The sequence below is a fragment of the Pezoporus wallicus genome, unplaced genomic scaffold (genome assembly GCF_028554395.1).
Source record: "Pezoporus wallicus isolate ANWC-B61680 ecotype Strahan unplaced genomic scaffold, APGP_CSIRO_Pwel_v1 contig_8108, whole genome shotgun sequence".
In the NCBI taxonomy this organism is placed as follows: domain Eukaryota; kingdom Metazoa; phylum Chordata; class Aves; order Psittaciformes; family Psittacidae; genus Pezoporus; species Pezoporus wallicus.
The window spans coordinates 1,331,653-1,352,412 of NW_026638088.1; the positions used below are offsets into that span (position 1 = coordinate 1,331,653).

General features: G+C 39.6%; 2 protein-coding genes across 6 annotated transcripts in view; both read right to left on the reverse strand.

The window, feature by feature from the left end:
- Positions 1–20,760, reverse strand: part of MYSM1 (Myb like, SWIRM and MPN domains 1) — a 219,799-nt gene that overhangs the window by 165,619 nt on the left and 33,420 nt on the right. The window lies entirely within an intron of this gene.
- OMA1 (OMA1 zinc metallopeptidase) lies at positions 1,677–20,216 on the reverse strand. Of its 2 annotated transcripts, XM_057409312.1 has the most exons (9): positions 20,044–20,216; positions 18,917–19,445; positions 18,262–18,490; positions 17,030–17,203; positions 16,830–16,937; positions 14,509–14,637; positions 11,136–11,210; positions 8,483–8,632; positions 1,677–1,995 (listed from the first exon to the last, which is right to left on the reverse strand). In XM_057409312.1, the coding sequence occupies exons 2-9, from the start codon at positions 19,423–19,425 to the stop codon at positions 1,777–1,779; spliced, it is 1,593 nt and encodes a 530-aa protein (XP_057265295.1). In that variant the 5' UTR covers positions 19,426–19,445; positions 20,044–20,216; the 3' UTR covers positions 1,677–1,776. The 2 variants fall into 2 exon arrangements, with proteins under 2 accessions (XP_057265295.1, XP_057265296.1); XM_057409313.1 differs by lacking the exon at positions 17,030–17,203.

Here is a 20,760-nt window from a genome sequence, read left to right on the forward strand (position 1 = left end):
AGTTGCTGGTGTTTCTCAAAGGACCCTGGTTCATCGACTGAAGTCAGGAAAAGATTTACTTGTTTCACAACCTTTTTTCCCCAACTGTATTCACTGGCATCACTGAATAGGTTGGAGTTTTCCTTTCTAAAAGCTTGTATCCTGATTTAATTGAAGAAATAAGATACAGTCTGCCCCCTATATATATATAATTATATTTCAAAATACGATACATTGTAAAATGTCCACTTCATGTAAAATCCAACCATAGATGAAACAGATTTCTGTTTTAATATGGGTAACAAAACCCCTAATAGCAAATACCTCTTAACAGAAAAAAGGAATGGGATTTGCATTTTTATTTCCATTCATTGCCACCTTCTTCTACATCTTCCTGTAAGATCACCACTTCAATACTTTCAAACGCAAAGCAAGGATAACTCAAACATGTGCAAATGAAGAATACCATGCGGTACTGGTTAGCCCATCACAAAAGGCAGAGCTTAACCTATATTGTGCATATTTGCCTCCACAGTATAAAATGTGTGGCTTCAGGGGGCTGGGGACAGGAGGGATGCTCAGCACTGGATGCCAGTTTCCTGAAGAGAAGTCACCTTTTAGGATAAGGTACAGCTGCAAAAGCTGTGTAGTCAAGGAATCTTGCTGTATCTGTCTACTACATAATATATTTCCACATCAGCAATCACTTCTATCCAAATGTAGATCAAATGTCAAGGCAGGAAAACTGCACTCTGATGAGGGACCCTGATCATTTTAAAAAGGCAACAGCCATTCTTGCAAAGCATTTAGAGACTGTAGTGATAAGACATGGGGTGATGGGTTCACACTTAAACAGGGGAAGTTCAGGTTAGGTATAAGGAATTTCTTTACTGTGAGGGTAGTGAGGCACTGGAACAGGCTGGCCAGAGAAGTGGTGAATGCTCCATCCCTGGGCAGCGTTAAAAGGCCAGATTGGACAGAGCCTTGGGTGACATGGTCTAGGGTGAGGCATTCCTGCCCATGGCAGGAGGTTGGAACTAGATGATCTTAAGGTCCTTTCCAATCCGAACCATTCTAGGATTCTATGATGCCAGTGCTACAAACTATGGTTCTTACACTGTGTTTCTTTCAGAAGAAAGACTTGCTTGAAAATCATTTAACTCCTTTTTTTAAATTGAACTTTGTTCAACCCTTTCAGGTTGCTTTGAAGAAAAATGTTGAATCAATCCATATTCTAAAATGCTTTAGAAAGAAGAAAAATCCCAGCAGTAAATCCACCTAATTAAGCGGGGGTGTATCTCGCCCATAGGCTATTACCACATCTCAGCTTAATATTCTTAAAGATACCAGATGTGGAGCAGGCAGTGAGCTCTCCTCATTATTTCTCAAATGAAGCTGAAGAGATGTAACCCAAATTACAGCAAGATAAACCATACAACTCAAGTGATGAAAACTGTACGTTTTCCTCTGCTTTAGGGACGCTTCTGGCTCATCTGTCCTCTGATCAAGGTGAGCCTGATAAAGCTGAAAATTACACTGTGTGACTGGATTGTATGAGATTATCTTTCCCCTGAGAATTGATTTATTTTAGTAACTCTTGATGATTAAGAAGCTTTCTGCTCCAACATGCCGCTCTTCTTGTGTGGGCATGGTTCCTTATTGCTTTGAGTGAGAGATCACTTTTAAAAAACATAGAATATGAGTGGCTACATCTTCTTTATGGTTCAAAGACAAAATTGTGTTAGAAGAGAGACCTTCAGGGACCACAAGTTTACAAAAAATTGGAAGTTGTTCTCATTAGCTTGTAGGTTTAACTGCAAAAGTTACTGGGCTATCTTCCACTTTTTGAGGGTGAGGAAAATCCAGTTTGGGTTTTGGGTGATCTCGCTTTGTAGAATTTGGGGCTTCTTGATTCTGAGACGATTCCAGAAGATGTTGCATGTTAAGTTTGAAAATGAGGCGAGGATCTGGTCCAGAAAGAGATGGGCAATTGCAGCTCTCTCTTATTTTAAGAGCCTGTGAATACATAGGAAAACAAATCAAGCTCATTTAAGTAAGAAAAACAAAGGTTTCAGTCAGCGCTTTGGCTTTCCGTAAGGTTTGCATTTGCACACAGAACTTAGTGAGTACAATACTGAGCCTGAGTTGTTACCAAACAACTTGTCAACAGAAACCAAGAATTCCTGAAAAGAAATGTAGCAATACAGTAAAACAATGGGAAAAAATGAAGAATGATAATCATTCTCACAGACAGTCTCTCAAAGAATGGATACTCCACAGGTACAGCATAGATAGGAAGTTCTCCAGCTACTTTATGCAATACTTGTCTATGTCAGTATCTTTTACCTTTAAATTTACATTCACATGTAAATAAAATAACTGCACCAAGAAAAAAGAGCTCTGAGTAATTTACTTTATACTAGATAGGTTCTATGACTAAAGTGACTACATATAGATGCCCACCTCAGAAAAGGAGGGAAAACCCTCCAATAACATAATGGACACTGAACTGTTTGGCCCAGAGGTCCAGCTGGTTGATCAGTACAGTTAAGGACCAGTTACAGAAGTGATCTCATCTCCAAGAAGCATTTGAATACACAGCTTCTAAGTACTGGAGAAAACAATGTCTCTAAAATGTAAAAATTCATCTGGATAAAAAGAGACCAAACTTTATGTGACTCCTGCTCACTGAGTAGGTGCCATTGCTTCCATTCTACACATTAGAAAGTAGAGGCACGAAGGAGCCGAAGAATTTCCCAGAGAATCAAAATCCATTAGTGTGAGCACACTCCCCCCAGGTCATCCTGCCTTGTGGGCAATCTGAGCAAGGAATGACAATGGATGAATCTCATGTCTCAGAGGCACCATGGAGAAATTGATATGAAACTGTATGAAGTCAGCTGCTTTAAAGGATCCTTAAGGTTGTTTCATTTTACCAGTGCTGAAGATACCTTGATTAGTCCATATAAACAGGCAGCTCATTTTAGAGCCAACAGTGGATACCACACGACTAAATCTGACGCAGTACTTTGCAAGCAGTTGGACACAGACCTACTACATGGATTCTCTTACAAGACCCATTTAAACTGATCAAGATAAGTAAGATCCCATGTATCATATAGCAAAATATTATATGCAGAATTTGAGGAGGTTCTATGTCTCCACTGAGAACTATTTTTTCAAGACTTGCAAAATGAAACAGCAAGAAAACAAGTCAAAACCTAGCCTGATATTTAACATCCATCAATAGCCACTGTGGTGTAGCCACTTTTATGCATTATTATCTGTATCTTGGCCTCAAGTCACAGCACAAAACTCTGGGCCGATTAACATCCAGCTTTATATTCAACCCTTCTATGGGAAAATAAGTTCAAATGTGTGTTTTATTCCACTTCATAGCCATGGATTCTTTATATACACTAGATTTGGCTGAAATATCAAATCGAATACACCAGTACCCCTGTGCACAAGAATTTGCCCATCAGTTTGAAGCGATTTGGTGTTCTCCCACAGGCAACACTGGAAAACTGCAGCAGATTACAAAACAGAAGAGCAGAGCTTCTTAACTCATTTCTTTGCATAAGGGGGTATGAAAACATATTTCTCCCTATCTTTATTACAGCAAGCTGACAAAGAGTTTGCTGTAAATGGCTAGAAACAAACAGCATTTATATTTAACAACTGGCTCTGGAAAAAGATGTGTTTCAGGAATGTAGAACAAGGGTTTCTCCAGCTATTTCTTGTTGAAATGTAACATTCAAATTACTGGATACACAAGTCTGATTTAGGCATGCAAATATTCCTCTTGTCTAACTTTTAAAAGACATGAATAAAGCTTTCAGTATTTGTTTTTCTACAGCATGACTGTCCATGTAGTCACTAAATGTAACTGTACCACTGAACACTCTTCTGCTTCAGTGACCAATTAACTTCTAAACTGACATTTTTGACAAACCAAGAGTTTTCTCTTGTTCTCTTCTAGAACATAAGCTGCTGCTAGACTGCATTAATGTCAAACAGCATTATTCAAGGCAAATGGAAATATAAAGATTTAGGCTGTATACTGGAAAGGGTAACGTAATCTTCTTTTAAACTAATTTAGCGATTTTATGTCTCTGGTTTTCATGGCTAGATAGTGCCTGGCCTATTTCCATGAGTGAAACCATCTAAAATGCTAAACTCACAACAGCAAAGGTAAAATCCACACTTCAGGGTCAATATTTTTACCTTGTGGATGTCTTTGTGTTATTGCTAGACATAAAGCTGTGCAAGGGGGGTAAGATGGCATCTATTCAACACCATCAAATCACATGCCATTAAAGAGACTACAGCTATGAGAATGGGGAGCTTTGTTGACATGTTAAAGACAGCTATGACTACATACTCCAGTGAAAGTGGCCTTTGTGACTGCCATGCAGCATTCAGTCCTAGTTGTGTTCTTCCCCTGGCTCAGCTGACTGACTGCTGCTATATTGTTTTGTGCCAGCAGCTCTGTAACATCCTTAGGAGACCAGTAACAAGCTGAGGAGTTAACAGTATCATTTTTCCTGAAACATAAAGCAGCCCAACATGGTCAAGCACATTGGATCTAATCTAATATTGCTCAAGTCAATTGGGTTTTTGACAATTTGGGTAAGAGGACAAGTAAAACCATTCTAAATGAAGCACATGCATATGGATGTTATATTGATATTATAATCAGAACATGTTCCATTGGCTGTTTTTACTGAAGAGTGCTCTTGATAAAGAAGACAGAACTGAGCCAAGGTTAACTAGCTAGAGAGAGTACATAGATTCAGCTGGGAACAGAGAGTACTTTAATGCTGGTCATTTCAAGTTAACCTTAAGAGAGAAGTACTGCTGTTCAGAATAAAGACCACCTGCATGCTTACTAGTTCAGGAGGTCTCAAATAAAATATCAAACTATTGCCTCTAAGTAACAAAGGTGAAGCTGTTTTTCTTACCAATACAACTGCAGTCACCTCCTGCAGTGTACTGGGGAAGGGGAAGGCATAATAATTCGGGAGCTGCACCTCGTGCTATTTCTTTCATATAAAGCCTTCCAGCAGAGACAAATACAGGGCCATGTAATTTTTAGCTGCCAGTATTAATCCTTCATCAACATCACAGATACCAGGCTAACTGCTGCATCTTGACACCTTATAGTCTTCTGGAGTTCATCCTACCTCTCAGGCCATCAGCACTCTCAGTATAAAAGTCACATCATTCTCTTGTCCACAAACCAAGCCAAGGGTTATAGTCTCTTGTGTATTAACTATGATTACCTCAACAGGGCTGACTTCAGCTCTGACCTTGCAATTATGACAAAAACTAAGAAGTAGCACAAGTATCTAGGGTAAAAAAGGGAAAAACTACCAAATAAGAAATGCTGAGTTGCAAACTGTATTACAATTAGCAGGCACAGGGAAGACAACAGGTTCTACAAATGAAACAGTAGTAAAAAGAGGATTAAAAGAATGGATGGATTTGTTACTTGTTGGAGAAAAACAACATATATATTGCTAAGTCTTCAAATCTTTGCTTCTGTTGGCACAGAAAAATTGTGACCAAATATTTCACAACTTTATAGGGAGGTCAGTATTTTTTTTATTCTAATTTTCCTTTCAGTTTTCACACTGATAGGGATTAATTAGTATATTCTGGTACAAGAACTATTTGAAGCAATGTTCACATCACAAGTGAAGGCCAAATACACCAACCCATTTTTAAAAGGAAGTGAAATAAATGTATCTTCAATATCCCAAAGTCAGCAGACTGAGGAATAAGCAATAACTACCCCCACAGTAATACAGTAATAAACAGCCAATATGGGTTTGACAGGAACAGGTTTTGCCAAAGCAAATTCATTCACTTTTTGACAAGTTAATTGAGCAAGCAAACAAAGGAGGAGAAGCAGCAGAGCTGGCATGTCCCAACTTAGTATTGCTCTCAAAATCATCTCAGCATGGCATTTCCACAAGAAAGAGTGGGAAACAGGCATTACAGTGAATGAAGAATGGAATCTGAGCCAACAACATGATGCCAAGAAAGCAAATGTCACATCAAGATAAATTTTTGTGTCACAGGCAAGGCTCAGTACATAACCTTCTGCTTTAGTCAGTATAGCTGAGGCTTCAGCTCATGCACACTGCTCCACTTGCAGAGCATAGTAGGAAAAAGGCAGACAAACAGTAGCCACAGAACATTAAAAGAAAAGGTTCAGAGACTGAAGATAAATTCTCACCTTCTATGATGGCATCTTACTGTGGAACTTGCTTAGAAGTCTGTAGAGAAACATCTGTATGGTCTGACAAGCCCAAAACTTTGTCCCTATTTGCCCCAGCTCCAGTAGCTTGTCTAATAATAGATATTGTATTGTCCTGAAAACCATCTCAGTTTCAAATCCATCAGCATATGAAACACAACAGTACTCATCATGGATCTGATACTGATTCATAAGTACAGTTTCTCCAAAGAGAGGTAATAAGGAGATAAAAAGGCTATTTTCAAAACCTGGCTTCTCCCCCCCAGGTTCTGAATATGTAATGGCCATTAAATATATATGCTAAAACAGTGTTCAAAAAACCCCTTTGTGTGAATAATGAAACAAAAAGGTGGGATATTGAACAACAATAATAACAAAGCCCTGGGATTCCCTTTAAGTGCCTGAGATCCAGCTTCAAGAAGGCAGCTCTCTGATGGAGTCAACACTTCAAACAAGAAGCCTCCAATGACATCTCTACATACTTTATTTAATTTTTATTCTACTTTTGCAGTATCAACCTCACTTATCTAGTGAACTTCTTTTAAAAACAGGAAGCCTTTGGCCCCTGCTTTCTCATCCTACTCCACAAAGAACCATTTAAGGTAAAAGGCAAATGAAAATGTCACATATTAACTTTTGGAAGATAATTTCCTACCCCCCACTGCTTTTGGAATTGAGAATGGCTATAGAAAGATGAAGACTACTGCACCTGCTAAACTGCAGGAGATAAGAGCAAAGTAACATGTCTGCCAGTTCTACACAGTTGCTCAATTATTTAACTTACCTGCTTAGTCCTGGGGTAGAACATAAGAAGTGATCTATTTCATTCCTGTTTTATAAGCCAATCAATAACTGTATGAAACTAAAGGATCCCAAAACCTTTATGTTCAATCTACCTAAACTTAGGACTCCACAACAAGCATAATTTTTCATTCAGCTGCTCCAATGTGTTAAAAAAAATCCATCAAAATAGTCTCACAATCAGTATAGAATTTGTGTATACTTAAAATATTCAGTCAGGCCAGTCTCCAACCTCCTAGCCCTAATGTTAGTTTTGATTTATACCATCATTTAGAGTATTTACTGCATTCCTTTTCATCAAAGAATTCATGAGAATCCTTTTTTCTCCTTTGAAATCAGCAAACACCTCAACATTCCAGGCCTCCCTCTGCCAACAAACCTTCAACTGTCTTCACAGTTTGGAACTGAGAAAGGATTAAAGTGACTGAGAGTTTAAAATAAAAAACACAAAAAAGAGGAGAAAGAACTAAAAATTACGAGTTATTTTCAAGAAAGGGAATTTCCAAACACAGTAGCTTGCTGAAAAACAGTGCTCTTCTGAAGTGCTTTAAACACTATGTCTTAAAGAGAAAAAACAAGGCAAAAAGCAACCCATGCTCTTTCTCCGTAGTTAAAACCCCCACTATTTAAAGAAATAGTAACAAACTAGGATTACTAAACTCGGTTCTCTATCCTTTAGCTACCAATGAGTAGCACATCAAATGAAGAGAACCCCCAAGTAGCTATCCACTTGGCATTCCTCTGAGAGGAAAGAACAAAGACTTCAGATTGAAGGGCAATTGTGTGAATTAGCTCAAGTTCCTTGGAGTGGGGTAACATTTGCTCCTAATTTGACAGAACAGAGACGTGAAGAAAAAAGCAGGCTGCAAAATCCCCAGAGTCCTATCATAACTATTAGGGCTATTAGGGAATCTACTGGGGATCTGATGTTCTTTTGAGGCACATTATTCGAGGCATATTCAATCCCATGTCAGTGAGAGAGACAGGATAGGAAAGAGCATTCTCTATTTGACAGCCCAGGGCTAGCTACTCAAAGCAAGAGGAGCCGAGACAGTTTAGGGATCCAACTTAAAAACTGGCTTTCAAAATGGCAAAAAAGAGAAAAGAATGGATAAGATCAGTGACATGGACACATCTACACCAGGAAGGCCATTCAAAAGCAAAAATATTACACTTTGATCAGAAATCAGGAAAGTAAAGAAATCCTAGAATATGACTGCATTTTATCTGTGCTATCTTAATTTTTCTTCAATTAATAAAACTTTTAACACTGAGAGCTATGTAACAGGAAACTTCTCTAAGGATAAAGAGAAAGATAAGACTGATGCTACGGGAGTAGATTGTGAATTGATATCTAAGTAGCTCATGAATCAATACCAAAATAATCCTGGCAACATTCCTAAGAGAGAAAGACAAACTTCCTTCAACTCTGCTCACCTCTGGGATAAGCCGGTCTAAGTGCTCTGCTCTGTTCTCATGAGAAGGGTGTGTGGAGAGCCACTCTGGTAACTTGGGCTGCCCTTGAATGGTTTCTGCTAATTCCATTTGTTGCCAAAATACGCTGCTTGCTCTTACATCCACACAAGCCTGAAAACAGAAAGGAAACTTATAAACCACTGTATTTTTAAAGTAATACAATAGACATTCTAATGGATATTGAATTACAACAGACTTCCTAAATTTTAAATCTCTAAAGTCTGGTTAGATGGTCCCCCTCGTACCTGACAGGAAAACACTGCTCTAAAATATCTGATATATGGTGAAGGATCTGGAGAGTAAGTCTTATGAGGAACAGCTGAGGGAACTGGGGGTGTTTAGCCTGGAGAAGAGAAGGCTAGGGGGGACCTTATCGCTCTCTACAACTGCCTGAAAGGAGGTTGCAGTGAGGTGGGGGTCGGTCTCTTCTCCCAAGTAACAAGTGGCAGGACAAGAAGTAACAGCCTCAAGCTGCACCAGGGCAGGTTTAGACTGGATATTAGGAAAAATTTCCTCACTGAGAAGGTGCCCAGGCATTGGAACAGGCTGCCCAGGGCAGTGGTGGAGTCACCATGCCTGAAAGTGTTCACAAACTGTGTAGATGAGGCCCTCAGTGACACGGGTTAGTGGTGGCCTTGGCAGTGCTGGCATAAAGGTTGGACTTGATGATCTTAAAGGTCTTTTCCAACCTCGTTGATTCTATGATTCTAAATGCAGTGAAAGACTCATCCAGATAAAACACAGATAAAACAGATTTGTTTCTCTTAACATCTATGCAATACCACCAACCTTAAAAACCTTACACCTGAAATACAAAATTCAGGAGAAAAACAGCTTCACAATTTCTGGCCTATACTTGCTCTTTAAAAAAACCAAACTCAGCTGCATATTCTAATTTACATTTGCTAGACACAGTGCAGCAAAATAACAAATTAATCATCTCCACAGATTTAGGCAAACTTACAGGAAGAAATTTAGAGCCAAAAATAGAAAGTGATAATAATTCATACTTATGTATCTCTAAAAATGAGGTGCAAAGGCTTCTCTGTAAGTTGATCACACTGCCTTTTTCAAGGCTGATCTGTGTAATCCTCACAGATTAAAATAGTAATTCTGCAGAATTCCTATCTCTCTCCACAGAAGTACGTATTTAACCACAGACAGTCATGGAACACTAACTTTAAGAACGGTATTTGTGTATCACCAACAGGCCTCTTTATATTTGCATTTAAATGGAGAGGGGGAAAGAATAAGATTACCTACATTAATTTTCATTTATTTAAGAGAAAAGAGATGAGTATTCAGAAGGTAAGAAAATTACTTTTCTTTCCCCCCTCCAGAAATCCAGAAGTGCTTTATCCTTTGAATGCATTTCTTGAAATTATTATTATAAAAAGATTACCTGTACCAGCAGAGTAATGCTGAGATACCACTTTGCTTGATTCTTCCTAGTATGGCCCCAGATCTTCAGCATTACAAAGCAGTAAGCATCAACACAGCAGTTACTGTTTTTTCTCCCACAGACTGTACTATTCCCTTAGATGGCTTTAAACTACAAATACAGTTTCAATCCTAGAGTCAAGGTTAATTTGAAAAAGTCTTCCTTGAAGAAATATTAATAATTATTAAGAAAATTAAGTTTTCTTTATGAAATATTAACACCAGGTGGTGCTACTCTCACAGTTATCCAACACTTATCTACCTCTAATGAACTCAGTTATGAAGGAGCTGGTTTAGTGTCTGGAACTCAGAATTAAAACAGGCACAAAAAAAAAGTGATTGAGAAAGACTAATTAGAAAAAAAATGCTGAGCAGTTTCTGACCAAATTTGTGTCTGTCTTTAGCAAAGCCACATTATTTTTATGGATGCATTTTGACTAAATATTTAAATTCTAGAACAACGTTGATATACTTCGTAATTATCAGAAATCACAGAAAATATAATCACAATATCAAAAAGTTCTTCAATTTTACTGTATTGCTATGAGAACAGATATTATAAACCAGGTGCACTAAGATATAAGGAAGAAATCCTTCCCTGTGAGGGTACTGAGGTGCTGGCACAGGGTGCCCAGAGAAGCTGTGGCTGCCCCACCCCTGGCAGCAGTGCTCAAGGCCAGGCTGGACACAGGAGCTTGGAGCAACCTGCTCTAGTGGAAGGTGTCCCTGCCTGTGGTAGGGGGTTGGAACTGGGTGAACTTTAAGGTCCCTTCTAACCCAAACCAGTCTGGGATTCTATGGTTAGGAGTACTTTATACCTTTCCAAACTATTAAATCCTTCTTAGGAAAGCTCACTGTTTAGCATTCTCCTCTTTATAAATATGTAGGTTTTTTTTTTTCCAGTAATAATAAACTGCATAGAAAGTATACTGTGTAGTTAACGATGCACAACTTTATAAACTTCAGTCTTATTACATACAATTTAGCCAGAACGACTTTGTCTTTCCCTATAACTTGTTTTATTTCTCACTACTTCATTAATAGACAGATCTGCAAAAAGTTGGGAATCCTCCCACACAGTTTACCTCTGTATGAAGTATGAAACTCCCCATATTGCAATAGAAACTGAAAAATGGCAGGTAAATTGCTACTAAAATAAACCAGTAGTAGTTACCTTTGCTGCAAACTGAAGTCCCACTTTATCAGCTTCAGCCTCCAATGTTCTGCTGTATGGTCTATCAAACATAAACTGCAAAGAAGCACATCAAAGCTCTTATTTCTTGGGTTTGAATGCGTACAAAGCTAGAACACTGTAGCTACTCTTCTGATCTCATAAGAAATGGTGTTTATCATGTTCACATCGCATCTGATCAGTATTAATTTACTTCATGTAACCTTTAAGTCCATTACATGTAATTCATTGATCCTGTATTCAAATGACACGTATTTTCATGGCCCCTCTCATCAGGCAGCCTCACAGCTCTTTTGCATCATCTGAAGGCGCAATGCCATCTTTAAAACTAGAATTGTTTCACTTCACTCTTTTATTAAGATTTCTGTTGTAGCAATTGTATGTAAAAAAATACAGTGGTTCCCTTAAACTTTTATGATGACTGTTTTTAAACCTGGTATGATCTATTTGGTATGGTAAACAGGCTACAGTATGGAATACAGCCATAAACATTTTCATGCAGCAGTCACTCCCCTGTCATGATTATCCACCAACACAAGTGGCAAATTGCTATTGAGAAATGAAACTAGAAGACATAAATCTGACTAACTCTTCTCCCTTTTCTCTATGGTGACATTGTATTAACACACACTAAGAGAGTGATAGCCTTCTCAAATGGTTATGTAGTCATATAATACCAGGATATTCTGGCATATGTAATTCATGTAGATTGGGATAGCCCTGCCCTGGTGTATCAGGTTATAGTAAATGCAAAGCAGGAAGTGTTAAAACAGCCCACTCATGCAGAGATAAGGAACATTTCACAACATTCTGGTTTAGGCATTGATTAGGAAATATCAACTCAAGAATGGGCATGTGCAAGGCTAGTGAAGAGAAAAAGGTTTTATCAGCTCTTTATCTGATAGCATTTATAGGGTAGCATCCATTTCCAAAAAGATTTGCAGAAGTTTAAGAACTAGGAAACTGATGTCTGAATGCATGTGTCTTAATAGACCATGTAGATAGAGAGATCTGGGACAGCAAGAAGAGGGTAATAACAGGATCAGCATTTAAACTCTTACCCCTCAGATTTATTTGCATTTACAGTTAAACAATAGGGTATTACTATTTATCTGTATGTCAATCCCAATACAAATAACATGGGTGTCTTTTTAAAATTAAACACAACACTAATGCAGTCTTTAATTCAGGACCTGCCATGCTGCAGACTACAGAAGCAAGGATATCATCTGAAGAAACTATCGCCCTATAATTGCTGATACTTCCCTTACTTTTTGCCTACATATCTGCTACTGGCTAGTCACAGACAAGATACAAGCATAAAGGCACTGTGATGTGATTCCCTATAGTAATTCTAATGCAAGATACAGCTTATGACCATGCAGGGCTCCTGATCTAAAATCCTGGACATAATAAAGAAGTAGATTTGATTTTTAAAACCAATTACTTGAAGCTGTCTGTACATGTTGAAGAAAAGGAAGTTCCCTTAAGGTAAGTTGACTATCCAAAATCACCAATTTCCACATGAAGTACCTATCAGTGTGTGGTGCACAAGAAAGGGAGTATGAAGTACTGGATCTGTACATACTAGCGTGCAGGATTTGAGTAAAACTCAGTAAAACATGTATTGCGCTATTTCAAGAATAATTACTAGGCTTTAGTTCCTATATAAAATAACCATTGCTGTAAAAGCCAACACCTTTCAGTTCAGAACTGCATGACTAAAGAACAACCATGAATGAATTCTGTAAGAGAAGTTAATTTTTTAAGGCAAGCAAACCCACTAGGTTTGGAGAAATATCAGAACTGGAGCTCAATGCCAAAAGCCTTACAAAGAGTCACTGGAAACTACTTATAATAATATATATAAATACTTATTATAATAAAAAATAAACCATGAGCCTTTGAGGAAATAACAGAAAAACAAGTACAGAAACAGAAGCGAGCGCTGCAACATGGCTTAAATAACCTTTTCATAGGGTCACATGCTAAAATTTTATAAAGTAAAATATGGAAGAAGAGGTCAAGAACCATGCTGAGAAAATGTGCAGAAAGATACATTTTCACACAAGCACAATAGGAACTGAGTCCAGGAAACAGACACTGCCCTCCTGGGTGACTAACAGAAAGAAAATATTATATTCAACAACTTTTGTATAGGGGATGCAAGTATTAATCCCTTATTCTGCATTACATACGGGTATGTTTAATGTTACTGAAGATGAGTTTGATCAAAGGACAGTCCAGGACATTAGAGTACAATCTCTCATATATGACAGATCTTTCCCATAGCACACTAGGAAAATGAACTGAAACCCAGACTCCATTTGCAATCTGAAGCACAACTCCGGTCCACAATGCCAAAATAGCATTTGCAGTTAGCCTAGAAAAGGAGAAAAGATGCTGACAGGGAGTTAAATCTTGCTGTCTAAATTATGAGCAGTCTCAGGATTGATTCACACTTTTTTTCCAAATTCAGCTCTTCAAAATGTTGGCTAGAATTCATCAATGTATTGGTTTCTTAGCTACTTGTACAAATATCCTAGCTCTTTAGAGATAATTTATGTTCAGAAACCACACATCCACCCATTAGCATAAGAACTACCAAAACAGATTGGTTATGTTTCAGTTCATGCTTATGAGGAACTGGGGGAAATCTCAGGAGAAGCCTCAAGAGAAGTCAAAGAAACCAAAGAGCTCTTTCACTTAAATTCAGGTTTGGTTTATGATGTAAGCAGAATTTCTTTTAAACTAAAAGAAAACCCACTTTTTGAAAAAGAAATGGATCAGTAACTGTCTGAAGGCAGAGATAAATTAGACTGAAGAAAACTGGCACCACAAAGCCTCTAAATTTTACTTTATTGGAATATGTGCTATATCTGAAAAGATTATTTCAGTAAGTTCTATTATAGCATGTTTTATATTTTAAAGGAATGTTTAGATTCTCAATTTTCTGATCTTGGAAACCATTATTACCACTAACAATATATTTAAAGAATTCCATATATTTTATTTTGATTAGAAACAATTTAACAACTCCTCAAAATAAAACCATAGTATTTCAATATATACAGCTTTAAAGGGGGAACTACATGTCAGAAAGACAATGAGCAAGCAGGTATGCAGAGCCTGTGCAGCTCAATCTAGTCATTTAGGGAGACCTGAGGTTCTTCAGCATGACAAATGAAAATATGCATCAACATTTCATTTTAAACATACTCAAATATTAATTTTTGCTAATATTTCTTCTCTTGCCTTTTCCCCCCAAATATATTATTTAGTAGGACTATCTCCCCAAGATTAAAAATGTTTTTACATGGAACTCAAAAAGGATGTTGTGAAGTGTCAGTCTTACCTCCTGCAACTTGCTCTGAAGCCACTGGCCAACAACTGCCAAACTATCTCGAGGACAGATGGCCCAAATCATAGTGAGAAAGATGAGTGATAGAAAATCCAAGAAGTGAACCAGGCTGGCTTTCTCTGCCTGCAAACAGAAATTGTCCCGTTTTCATTCCTGTCTGACATGTCTGTAGAACATAACAGGATTTGGAAACGCTTTAAAAAAGGGTGGGGGAGTTTATGCAGGAACAGGGCAAGCATAAGGTCCCCTGCTCACATGAAAAAAAAGCTCTAATGGTTGGATACAAGGTACTTCCAGTCAAGAATCCCTGCCACCTGCATAAATACAGCTAGAACAAACACAGTTTGAGAGATTCAAAGCTTGAGATAAGATGATGGCAACATGCAGACAGAGTTCTTTAGTACAAAGGCCATAAAACACCTCAACTGGAATGAAAAATCTATAGGAAGACCTGGAAGACTGTTTTTTTACATTAATTTAAGGCATCATTTAGACAGGAACACTAATGGGATAAGGTGACAAGAGCCATTATATATTTATTGTCTATTTTCTGCTACATTACTTTAATCTCCAAAACTGAGATCCCAAAGAAAGAAATTAAAATTCTTTTGGATTCAGAGTTTTATTTGAAATGCAACAAATTGAGCTGAGCACTCACAAGCTGGATCAGGCAATACTTTTCTCTCTGCCTGTTGGGTAACACAGGTTCCGCACAAACAAAGTTAAGGTTTTTTTTATTATTAGAACTATTTTTTTTCTACTTTTTAGAAGTTTAGCAAGTTACTTGCCTCAGCTGAGCCCAAGAAGCTCTGATGTGAACTGTTGGTCATCCAGAATCATACAGGATGAAGTAACTAAATTCTCCTGTATTTCCACTGCCTTTAAAATTTACTTATTAATTTTAATTTACCCATTTCCAGATTTTTTTGCAATTTTAGTAAGATCTTTATGTTTACAGATTATGTCTCCTCAAACTGACATATGCATACATAGGAAGAAATTACATGCATACATAGGAAGAAATCAATCTGGAGGTAAACAAGCACCTTCTAGCAAATCCCCTCAGTCTAGAACAGTATGATCCATATTTCTATACCATCCTTTTTTTGCATAGTTGTACCTTGTTGTGGTTTAAGCCCTGCTGGCAAGCCAGTCACACAGTTTCTCTCTCACCACCCACCCCTTCTTGCCCTCCACCTGCTCCCGGAGGGATGGGGAGGAGAATCAAAAGAATGCAGCTCCCACGGGTTGAGATAAGAACAGTTTAGTAACTAAGGTATAACACAAATCACTACTGCTACCACCAATAACAATAATGATAAAGGAAATAAAAAGGGAAAAGAATACAACACCTCACCACCCGCCGACCGATAACTCGCCCCACCTTGCCCGACTGAGCACCGACCAATACCTAGTCCAACCCTGCAGAGAACTAGCCCTTCCAGGTAACTCTCAGTTACATCCTGGGCATGATGTGCTGTGGTATGGAATACTTCTTCAGTCAGTTTGGCTCAGGTGTCCTGTCACTGCTTCTTCGCAGCTTCCCCTCCTCCCTGGCAGAGCATAAGGCTCAGAAAGTCCTTGGTCAGGCTAAACATTTGAGCAGTAACTAAAAACATCGGTGTTATCAGCCCTGTTCCCAGGCCGAAAGTCAAAAACATAGCACTGCACCAGCTACCAAGAAGGAGAAAAAATGACTGCTACTGCTGAACCCAGGACATACCTACACAGCCCAACAAAATTATTACATTCATTGTAATTCAAATGGCAAAGAACAACCAAATTCAACACATCCAGGTCAGGATACAGAAAAATTAAGTCTGTGAAAGCCATTCTCTGTAAATGCAGACTCAAGCTCCAGGCATTCTAAGACTGGGCACTACTATAATAAAAATATCATGCATGTTAGAATAATTTATTAAAGTATATCCACTTCTGTAGATATTAGCAAGTGTGGAAGTAACAAAGCAAGCTGCTGAGTGCCTCTAGATCCTTATGTCTGTGCTACAGGAGAGGCATCTGCAAACCAAGTCCTAAAGGACTGTTAATAGCAAGCCATAATCCATCTGTACAGCTATGAAAGAGACACTGGCAGACTTTGTGCTAACACTAACTGCTACAGCACTTCCAACAGTTATTAAGTACTACATGAGTAACAAGCATATACTGTAGCAGAATACGTTCATGTCAAACTCCATTTTTCATCAGGTTGAAAGAGTCACACTGAAACTATGTTTGGTAGTGATAGGAAAAATCTGAATTAAAGTAATTAGAATGAATATAAGAATTTTAGACAGCTTTCTTTAAATACTTACTGCATGTTCCAGCACAGCGTGAGCTATTTCATGTCCCAGAATGAAGGACAGCTGATGAATATCAGAAACTGCATTTAGCAACCCAGTGAAGACAAATACTTGACCATTCTGTAAAGCAAAAGAGTAAAAAGTAAGTATAAGACACATAAATAAAAGCTCTTTCAATATGACTAATAATTTTTGTATTGGGTTCAACTTACTGGAAGCACAAAAGCATTAACACCTGGTTCCTCTACCACATGGATAACCCACTCAAGTGCAGAGACCTGTGGGATGTCCTTATTGCTTTCAGATAAATGACCAACAACTCTCTTCACAACCTGGTAGCGTGGATCTGTCTCAGGTAACATTTTACTTTCGAATTCCTCCATCCACTTAAAAACAAAGAAAAAATCTTGACTGCCATGAAGGACAAACACATAATAAATGACTAAATGGTAAACTAATTCAGTGACTACACACAACTTAGTTAAAGCTAAATTTTCACACAGTTTTCTTTCATGCAGCCAAAGCCAACATAAGAGTTGAGGCTTTCAGAACCACAAGTTAAGGATTAATAAACTTCAAAGGAAGTAAACTGATGACCACAGATCAAAAATAAGATTGTATAAACTTGGACCTACTGCCTCTTGTATCTGGCATTTTCCTAATCCACAGTTAAGCTTTGTATCACAATTTGGCAAAACTTTCTATACCTTTCTGAATTTCCAGTTGAATTTATGATTTTTCTGTTATCTGTATATTTCCGTTGTAATTTGTAAGGCAGTCAAACTTATACAAAAGATATAATTTGAATATATCCTTGTACTTGTTCAGTTCTTATCTCATGTTCCCTGTCAGACAGGAATAAAGTAACATTTATATATGGATTATCACGTTTCACTGGCCTTAGAACAGAACGTCACAGAACTCAAAGTTACAGAAATTAATTCAGTGGACAGCTTAAAGGAAAGCAATTATAGAAAAATGAGCTGATCCAATGAAAACCTGAATGTGGGTAGAGAGTTATTACCTTACAAATTGACAGCATAGAAGAGGACCTTAAACAAGTGTCAAAGAACGCTCAACTCAGCATAGAACATGAGACAGATCTCAGCATATACCCATTAGCTGTGCTTTTACTGCTTCTACTAGACTTCTGTACTTGTTAGATTACAGTAACACAGTTAGAAGTGTTTGCTACACACAGGTAATGTGCTCTTTAACTATTACATGCCCCTGAGCAGTTTGCTGATGTCAGTGCTTAAAAAGGACAGAACAAGAGCAGGGAGTAGCTGATATGCATCCTTTGCAGGGTTCTGAGTATGAAGTTCAAAATATACCAAGTACATGACAAGGTTTGTTTGCCCATCTCATTAACTGGACTATTTCAGCACCATAATAAAAGCATTAACAGTTTTGGAGTATTCTGAATGTTTCTTTAAAGTCTTACCATCTTATATTCCATCTGCGACAGTTCCCTAAAATGTTCTTTTCCAAACACCAGCAGTCGGGGGCGCCCAGTGATGGGTGTCTCCTCCAAGTGAGTAAAATAAAACACAATGAATAAAACTCCAAAGCTACTGACACTCAGGAGTATCTTCCATTTATTTTGTCTTGCATGTTCTTTAAAAAGTTCCCGTTTATTAGGAGGAAGTGCCTTCCACCAGTTTCTTATGCTCCTGTAAGATATAAATACTGTTAACTTCGGATTCAGTTTAAGAAGAATTTCTTAGTGTCTGCTCTTGCTGTATTCCCTATTACAGTCTCACCTCACGTCAGAGTTCAGGGAATATTATACTGTAATTGGCTTCAACTCCACTCCGTTTCTTACCTCCCACAGAAGAAGGAATGCCCCTTAGTGTCTCGGTTCATCTCCCTCTACCACACATAAATAAGAATGGAAAGAGCAAAAGATATGTCTAACACCTCTGATAATGGAAATGACTTCTTGTTGAGCAAATTTTCAGCCTAGGCCCCAGCCCTATAAAATTTTGCAGCTATTGAAATGAAAATACTACAAATACACCTACCATTCTCCACAAACTCATGCACACATCTTTGTATAACGGTGTCTTATACTGAGAGGAAGTGACACAGTGTTTTACCTGCCAAGAAGAATAGCAAATAATTTCTGAGCTGGCTTAACAATAATCCAGAAAAGAGGAGCTGGTGCAGCCTGAAATGATGGTGATGTGTGAAGAGACCTGACGATCTGAATGTTCCAAGCTGGGAAATGATGTGGGAGTTGCCCTATGGAGCTGATCTGGAGGGATGTGACTGTCTTTCCCAGGGGATGAGATGCCTGGAAGCAAAACCTTCCCAGACTGTGCTGTGCATTCTTGTGTACTGCTGTATTTGGGACATTCAAAAGACATCTCAGTCCTTTACTGATGAAGTTTCTGTCAGAGTCAGGGCTTCTGGTCAAAAACCAGTTTCTAGCATTTCCACTCAAATCCAGCCTTTGGCCCCTGTCTCGTGTACAACTGACTTGAGTTCGGCAGTACCCTGCATAAGGCTTATAGAAGTTATTGCACTTTGCCTCCTTTGTCAAAGAAGCCAAACGAAAGGAAATACAGTTCCTGCCCAACAACTTTAAACCACGGATGATATTCATAACTTCTTTGGTTGGTTACCCTGAAACAAAGAAAACAAAATAGCAGAGATGTATTAAGGAACTCCCCCAAACAGGAAAGTCTGAAATACTACTTCATTTCACCTGAACAGATACCATGTATTTGTTTGCAAACAGTTGCATTGCACCAAAAAGTCAGTTACAACTGCATCCTGTTACGGTTTTAAGGTATCAATTTGCTTCTGACTCTGAAAAACCCAATCTTGTATCACTGAGAATACAACAAAGCGTGATTTTTTGCTTTCACTTTTATTATCACCACACCACAACAACTACAGGTGTCCCTGTGGAAGACACGTGCATATTAACTTTTCCCTGCTGGGCTCCTTGCTGTTCATCCATACTGAGGAAAACCAGGATCTACGGAGCGTTTTGTTGATACTTCGCTCCCGAACACAGGGCGCGTTTCCAGGCACCCGGCCTAGAAAACAGAACGGCTCAAAACAGCTAAACCAAGCGTGTCCCAGCCGGCACTCATACTCAACGGGGCATGTCTTCCCATCGGGAGGGCCCCGGCTATCCCCTCCCGAAGGGCCCCGCCGCGCTCGGTTTCAACAGCAGCCTCGGCTCCCTCCCTTCCCCTCAGGAGAGGAACCGCACCGCCGGCTTCCCCCGCCTTTTCCTTGTTCTTCCTTTCTGGCAGCGGCCTTGAGGACTGACCTCGGCTGCCAGCCGTCAGCGCCCGGCATCCCGCACGCAGGCAAGCACCCCCCACAGCCCCCAAACTCGCTGCTGGCGCGACTATCGTGATATAGGCAGACGTGAGGAGGCGGGGGAAAAAGAGAAAGGGGGAGGTGAGGAGACGTGTCACTCTGAGGCCGCCGCCCGGGGCGGGGCGAGCAGGAAGAGAGCTCTAGCCGCCGCCACAGCCGGGCGTCCTTGGCCTCTACTCCGTAATAGACCTCTTCCACCGGGCTCCCCTACTCACCTCCCCGGCAGGCGGAGGAGGAGGAGGAGTCAGATCGCGGAGACGCCGTCGCTGCCGAGCGGGGGTAGCGGGCGGGAGGCGGGACGGGCCCGGCACCGCCTCAGCGGCAGCCGCCGCTCCGCGCCCCTTCCCTCAGGCGGCCGCGCCCGCCCGCCCGCCCGCTCGCGCCCCCGCTCGCGCCCCCGCTCGCGCCCCCTTGCGGAGGCTCCGCCCCCCGCCTCGAGCCCCGGCGCGAGGGGTGAGCGGGAAAGCTGAGGAGGGCGGGCCGCCATTTTGTGTCTGCTGAGGCGGCCCCGAGTCGGCTGTTCAGGGGCAAGGGAGGGGTGTCCCTTCGGGAGGCGCAGAGCTGTGGCCGTCCTTGCTCCTCTGCTGCCTCTCCTCTGGCTTTA